At 42.0% G+C, this 7106-nt stretch overlaps 1 protein-coding gene across 1 annotated transcript; it reads right to left on the bottom strand.

Annotated features, from left to right (window-relative positions):
• Nucleotides 1–1510: 1510 nt before the first annotated feature.
• LOC112566065 lies at nt 1511–6105 on the bottom strand. The gene is made up of 3 exons (XM_025241999.1): nt 5506–6105; nt 2956–3278; nt 1511–2660 (listed from the first exon to the last, which is right to left on the bottom strand). The coding sequence occupies exons 1-3, from the start codon at nt 5879–5881 to the stop codon at nt 2430–2432; spliced, it is 930 nt and encodes a 309-aa protein (XP_025097784.1). The 5' UTR covers nt 5882–6105; the 3' UTR covers nt 1511–2429.
• Nucleotides 6106–7106: the final 1001 nt, after the last annotated feature.

The following is a 7106-nucleotide window of genomic DNA, read 5'->3' as shown; positions in this document are numbered from 1 at the left end:
TTTATGCGCTCGCGCCTACGCCGCGGATGTTCCTCACGACCCTGTCTGGCCAGCCAAAAAAAAAAAAAAAAACCAACAACAACCCAAAGCCGTTAAGTCGATGACGTAATAGCCGTTTCCCCCAGTAACTGAGCATGCGCAGACTGTGGAATGGCCTTGCAGAGCTATCAGTCTGCTGAAGTGCGGCCGACCGCCACCCCGCTCCCACCCCCATCCAATGCCGCTCCTCAGGTAAATTTTCTTCCCGTCTTCTTGTGGTTTCCACGTGCTGGCTGCTTCCTCGCGAGGATGCAATCAAAAGGCGAGGCTGGAATTCTCGAAGACTTTCGTTGGCCTGTTATGGGGTTCAGGCGGTTGTTTCCCCTTCACATCCAAGATTGATTTTCACTGACTGCAGCTGTCTTTCTCTAACCCCAAGAAAATTTGTTTTTAGCTGTGATGGGACGGTCTGAGAGATTTGAAATTAGATAATAAATTTGTTTATGGCTTGATAGTGATTCATAAAAATGGTCTAAAACGTTCTGGATGAAGCTTAGTTGGCAATTAGTCACTGTGTCTGTTCTCAGCAACAGAAACCCCGCGATAACAAAAACAGTCTGATGAATCAAAAATCCATTAGGGAATGGATGCAAACACGTACTTTCTAACTTTGCTAATGCGAAACTGATGTACTCGCATAATTTGATGCAATGCATTTTTTCAGTTTATCAAAAATAATTAAAAAATAACACTGCGTTAACCAATGAGGACTGGCAAAGAGCCATAAAACTGTGCTGATAATAGAAGCACACCTAGACATTCCTGAATCGTTTTCAAAAGTCCATTTTTTAATTTTTTTAATTTTTTTTTGGTTTTTGCATTCTTCAGCACGCACCCCACCCCTATAATTAACACGAAAAAACTTGGTATTTCCCTCATACCCATGCACGTGTTTTTCTCAGTACTCGCACCTGTGTATTTTTGTTGATTAACCGCCTGGGGTCGTCTCTCCACACCCGTGTGTGACTTTTGTGCATCCATTGGTCTGTCTGAACACTCGTTCATCATTAAACACACTAGTCGTTTGTCGGTGTCTTTGATGCTGAGTACTACAATGGAGGGTGGGTGTAATACTCGTGGGCAACAGGCGTGATGTCGGTGTGTGGCTGTTGTCTTCTCATGTGCATGTGCATCTTGTCACTCCTGCACGGTTGGAGACAAACATGTCCTTGACCTGATCCTGTTTACAAGTCAGACCTAAACAACCTGAGGCGTCAGCAAGTTTAAGAGGTCGTTAACCTCCCACAGGTCTTGCAAAGTTCAAATCGCTCACATTGCAGGTATGGACTAAACAAAGTTCTTAGTAAAACCATTACATACTTTTATATATGTTTACTCACTTCAGTCTGCGAAATTCGTGAAGCAAATTCGCTCTTGACTTTTATTGTGAAAGGGATTGTAATGTTATAGCAACCTCACAGCGTGCACCCCACCAACACACACACACATGCAAAGCATACAAATACAAAAGTTTTATGAATGACACGCATTTATTTTTCTTTCAATACGTTCTTTGAAAAATATAATGGTTAGTTTATACCATGTAAAAGTCACAAATGGTTAAAAAAAAACAACTTACAACAAAATGCACGAACTCTGTACTGGCGATAGCTAGAACCGAACACATCACGATCAGGTCTAACCAGTGACACAGGAGTGTCCGGTCAACCCGATAACAGCAGTAACAAACTGTGCATTGATTAAGCATTGAGCAAAATGTCTGCAGATGGCAGTTATGTTCTGACAGTAAAATAAATTACCCAAGATCTTTTAAGGATTGTCGATACAGGTATTAACAAATTAGCATCGAATCACAGCCAAGCTACCTTGCATCACACCCTTGCCGCTTCATTTCAGTGAAAGGTAATCCAAGATCATCGTTCTTTAAAAATATATCTTGATAAGTTTGATACTTTAATCAAGTAATCAAAATGGTACCACATGACTCATTTTCTTTCTGCGACCATACCTTGATCATCATCCCAGCATGCTACAAGGAACAAAACAGCCTTCCTTATGCTGTAAACATGCTTACAATGAAGACATGAAACATGGTTAAATGCTGATTGAGAAGAATCTGCTCGCAGAATATGATCATTATTTCTGTGTATTTGTCCCCCAAAACCTGTCTGATTTATTTTGATTTAGTCTGCTACCTACAAGACCCGTTAGGTCGCAGAGATTGCCGGGGTTAGTACCTTTTGCACCCTTGTACATTGCCATCCTGTCTGTCGGTCCTGGAACCAAAAAGCCTTTGCGGTTTTCTGTGGTCTCTCTTCCAGAAGACTGCTTCATTCTGTGGAGGACCCAGCAGCAGCACGACCTCATCCTCTGACTCAACAGACAGGAAGCGGGGGATTAGGGTCACGTTCGAATGTTAATGTTCTGCTTCACGGCTCGACCAGCAGCGTGCAGGGGCCGCGGATGCAGTTACAGGTCACGTCGCTGATGCAGTCAAGGGCCGCAACCCGCGTGCCCTTCCGCTTGATGACTTGCGCCACTCCGCTCAACGTCTCCACGTCTTGCACCATCAGGTTGACCGTGCCGTGATGACGCTGGTAGTACGTCACGCTGCACTTCAAAGTCACGTGAACGAGCTTGATGACGTCACCATTCACAACCTGCACATTCGAGAGTGTGGAGGTTGACATTACTACAAACATGGCATCTTTCTGTGAAACCCAATCCACAAAAAGTAGATATTTTAAATAAAGCAAAATAGCAACTAAAATAATACATCACAACAATAAATAAACTATTTTAGGCTTTTACACGAAGAGTTATGTACAGTTTAATTTATTGTCACGTTGGCAGAAAAGTAAGGATGTTGTGGCACACATTTCTGCTACTAATTAGCATTTAATTCATGTATGCCTTCGATAATAAAGGAACATGGATTGTAAGCAGCGGTCTCACCTTGCTACTGAGCTCTTCCTGCAAGAAGGGCACAGATTCTACTTTGACCTCGCCAACGAGCGACCCGTTGCCGTCAATGATGGACAGCTGGTCCCCGGGTCTGACAGCCTCCAAAGCAAAGGCAAAACCGTTGGGGTCGCTGTCGGACCAGAAGTAATTGTCGTTGAAATTGTAGGAGTTTCCCTCGAAGGTGATGCGCTTGGCGAAGCCCAGGCCGATGGACTGCAGGACCAGCGCCTGCCCGTCAAAGAGGTACTTGTCGCTTCTCAGCCGCCGCACCCGGTAACGGAAGCCAGGCATGATTCGTGGGTCAATGTACACACCTGTTGAAAACAGACAATATATCCTTTAATACCTTCCCTCTGCACGATCAGCACGTAGATACAAACTCAGACTACAACGCTTTGCTTTTCTAACTGCCAGGCTACATTTCTTTTACTTTCTTTTAATACCTAGAAATGCATTAAAATTTATTATAAAAATTCTCGCTGAATAACAACAAAAGGTTGCAAGTAATTTGATCCTTATTTTGCGGTCCGTTGAAATTATTACTTTATATGTAAATTGTTAGGAGTAAAAACTAGAAGGTACTTGTTCTGCACTTTCTATTTCGTGATAGGCTATGGAGGTCTAACACGAAAGTTGATTTCACCCTCCACAAATGAGGAACAAAATCACGAATTCCGAAATAAAAATTCCAAAAAAGAAACTTTGGCTGGGGTATCCCCCGCCGTTGTGGTCTTCAAAAATAAATAAATAAATAAAATAAAAATCTTTGTACTAGTAATGTAGTTAATTATCTGGACCACATAATAAGGCATTATACGTTTCTACACTGTATAAAAATTTCGCACACAAATCGTCTTCAACAATTTTTTCAGAAAACAAACTAGGGCTTTGGAAATGACTGACACGAGTGAATTTTTATTCTAAATGGCATGACAACAAAGACCTACTGTTCTTTTTTTTAAAAAACAACAACAAAAAACTGTGCCTTTACTTAAAAAAAAAACCAGCAGAGTTTTTTTCTACAGAGAGATAGTAATGTGAGGTGGCACACAAAAGTGTAAGCCACTAAGAAACCCTTACTGTCCGCACACTAATCTGGCCGCAACAACACGAACAGATAGCTTTAACTTGGACTTGAAGCCCAAGAAGAGTCTGAAAAAGAAGACTTCAGCAAGAAACATGGCAAAAACATCACGCGCATACACGTGCATGTAGATGCGAGCATACATACCATGACCAACCCAACGACTGAGCAACAAACCTGTCTTCCCTGCCCTTCCCCTCCAAAAAAAAATGTTTTTTTCCAAAATTGACAATACTATTTATAATCCAGAAATGAAGGACATGGAAAATTCTTGGGAAAGGGGAGGAGTAGGACCTACTATTAACACCTCTGGCGGAGGTAAGAATGTTTTCTTCCTGTCTATAAAATACAGAAGCATAATTGTGTGTTAAATGCTATAAATAGTAATGTTAATATTCCTAGAGTTATCAAAGCTCAACACAATCATTTTCAATACATCAGGTTCGTACAAATAAATCAAACCTTCTTTCTGGAAGGAAAATACCACATTACAATAATGGCATGTCATCAAGCATCATGCTCATACATTCCCGCGCATATAGTAAAAAAAACACACGCACACACAGCCGTTGCCATGCACCCGCATTTATTGATAGCACGCAAATAACATTTTGAAATAATAACTTCAAACATTCAAATCTCCGCCAGGAAAAGTTCCTATAATTTTTTTTTTCAATTTCCGTCTTTTTTTACTCATCTCTCGGCTGTATGCTAAACCTACTTCCCTGTGCTACCAATGTTCACAATAATTTAACAAGTGAACCTACAATGCACAAGGCGGGAAAACACCCGGACTCGCTTAGGTGCCATAAATAGAACGGCTCGCGACGCAGCGATCACAGCAGGAATGTGCAGCCAATCAAAATCGTGTTCTAGACTATTCCATTCTTTGTGTGCAGCCAATCAAAATCTTGTTCTAGACTGTTCGATTCTTTACCTTACCGTAAACTGCAGGCGATTATTTGCAGCTTTTACGACAATGAAGCTCAATGAAGGGATCGAATAGGAAATATCCACTGCCATTGTGTATGTTACTGGGTCAACACGACCTGCTTTATTTGTGAACACGCGAACATTCTAGGGCTGTTTACCGTTTAAGTTCTACAAAGCTCTCCCATACACAGCCCTCCCCACCAACTCCTTAAAAAAAAGCAGATAATTTCCTTTTAAAACAAAACCATTCGGTGAAGCATTAAATGTTTGTAATAAAACAAATTTTTTTTTAAAAAGATGGTCGTTGTCTAAAACTGTTTTAATATATTTATATTTTCATCAGAGAAAAAAAAAATCATACATCCAACATATCCTATTTATTAATCGAAATTTTGCATTTGAAAAATTACCCACGAATTCTTTTAGCTGTGTCAGTCTGCGAGTCCAGATGGTTTCAAGCCGGGTGCATACATAATTTATGCCAAAATACGGCGAAGAGACAAAAGCGACAATCAGATGCTTACCGATCACTGGCATTTCCTGGGGACGCAAACCTCGGACCACATACTCTGCCGGCAGGTCTCCGATGTCCTGTCCTCGCACAACGACTGCCTCCTCGTCCGATGACTTTTGCTCGGCTTCGTCGTCGCTGCCGCTGCTGGTGCTGCCTTCGCTAGCTTCGACGATGGCGTCAGCGAAAAAACCGGTGATGGGTTTGTGTCGGTTGGCATCAGGAGAATGCAGCTGGATCCCCAGCAAGGAAGTGAGGTCCCCCGGTCGCAGAGTAGCATACGGCGACAGTCGTCGCAGCAAGGTGTCCTCATCGTCCATCGGCCCAAAGAAGGTTTCGTCAACCAGGCTGCCGAAGCTGCTGTTGAGGCTGAGGGGTTCCATTGACATAATTTGGGGTGTTCGGAAAATTTGCAAAAAGCTTTGTCTTACGATCTTTTCGGGGGAACGACTGGGTGTCTTACGAGAATAATTACGGTACAAAGACAACCGGCAAAGTATGTCAGTACGTTAAGATAGATAGGGTTACTAGAGCAAATATGTTTACACTGTAGTTTTGATAGCGTGTATCTGACCTCGTAACGCTAGCGTGCGGCGGTTCAACTGATTCTTGTTTGCCTGCAACGTTGCTTTATTCTCACGTCCCCAGCCAATGGGCTGTAACCTGTCCCGACCTTGAAATCTGATTGGCCGGTACTTTCCTTCACGTGAACACGGCGTGCCCGGTCTGCCACGCGGTGGCAAGCTTTTCGCTTTTTGCCGCTCGCGCGCAACGCGTTGTGACACGCATGCGCAAAGTGGTTAAAGAGGTGATCATTATTTTTCTTGACGTCTGGACAGACTAATTAGTAATTACATACACCGCATGCAAAATCATTGAAAATCATTGAAAAACCGATGAAAGTATTCCAGCGAAAAATGAGCGGCTGTGTGCTTCCAAATTATTGACTTTCGCTGTTAAAAGTTTATAACCAGCCATGAGAATTGTATAAATTAAAGGTCAGGGTGTTTTGCTGGACGACTGTTATCCACCCAGAATCATTCGCTGCTTATATCTAAGAACAAATGTTTCAAGTCTGAGGTCAATACACGAAAAGTATCGCATTTGATAATTACACTTCACTATCAGGATGAGCTTAAAATTTCTATCACTAGAAATCCGGGGTGTAAGCCTTTATCTAACAACACTGTCAGATTATTACTTCCGCAAGTCGCGGTTAATCTGATTTGCTGCAGTTTTGTAATCAATTAGTCTTTCTATTTGTATGTTTGTTCATTCGTCCCCAGACTATAGTACAGCTTACACGGGACGGCTTTATGCAGTACACTCGATCACATTCGGAGGCCAGTTAATTCTTCCTCTGGCTACCTGAGGTTCCACCACCCAGAAAGGTGTCGTGCTGGCTCAAACAGCTGAACCAGACCAGTTAAGCCGCTTACCCTTGTATAGAGAAGTTATAAATAAATTTGAAACCGAAAAAAATTATGTCCTACAAAATGTATTCTCCCATTTTGTTTTTATTCATGAGGCTTGTATCGCTGGAATTACTTGTTAGTCTGCTAAGCCTGTTGTAGTAAATATATAGTAATTATACATTCATTAATCAGCTATATA

This window comes from Pomacea canaliculata, linkage group LG6 (genome assembly GCF_003073045.1).
Source record: "Pomacea canaliculata isolate SZHN2017 linkage group LG6, ASM307304v1, whole genome shotgun sequence".
Classification (NCBI taxonomy): Eukaryota; Metazoa; Mollusca; class Gastropoda; order Architaenioglossa; family Ampullariidae; genus Pomacea; species Pomacea canaliculata.
The sequence above is the reverse complement of the archived record's forward strand: the minus strand, read 5'-3'. Positions and strand labels throughout refer to the sequence as shown.

Excerpts from the sequence above, each read along its gene's own strand:
- LOC112566065 (XM_025241999.1), bottom strand. The coding sequence starts at position 5,881 with ATGTCAATGGAACCCCTCAGCCTCAACAGCAGCTTCGGCAGCCTGGTT. Across the intron at positions 3,279-5,505 it reads CCAGGAAATGCCAGTGATCG|GTGTGTACATTGACCCACGA; the intron begins GTAAGCATCTGA and ends TGTTTTCAACAG. Across the intron at positions 2,661-2,955 it reads AGGAAGAGCTCAGTAGCAAG|GTTGTGAATGGTGACGTCAT; the intron begins GTGAGACCGCTG and ends TCGAATGTGCAG.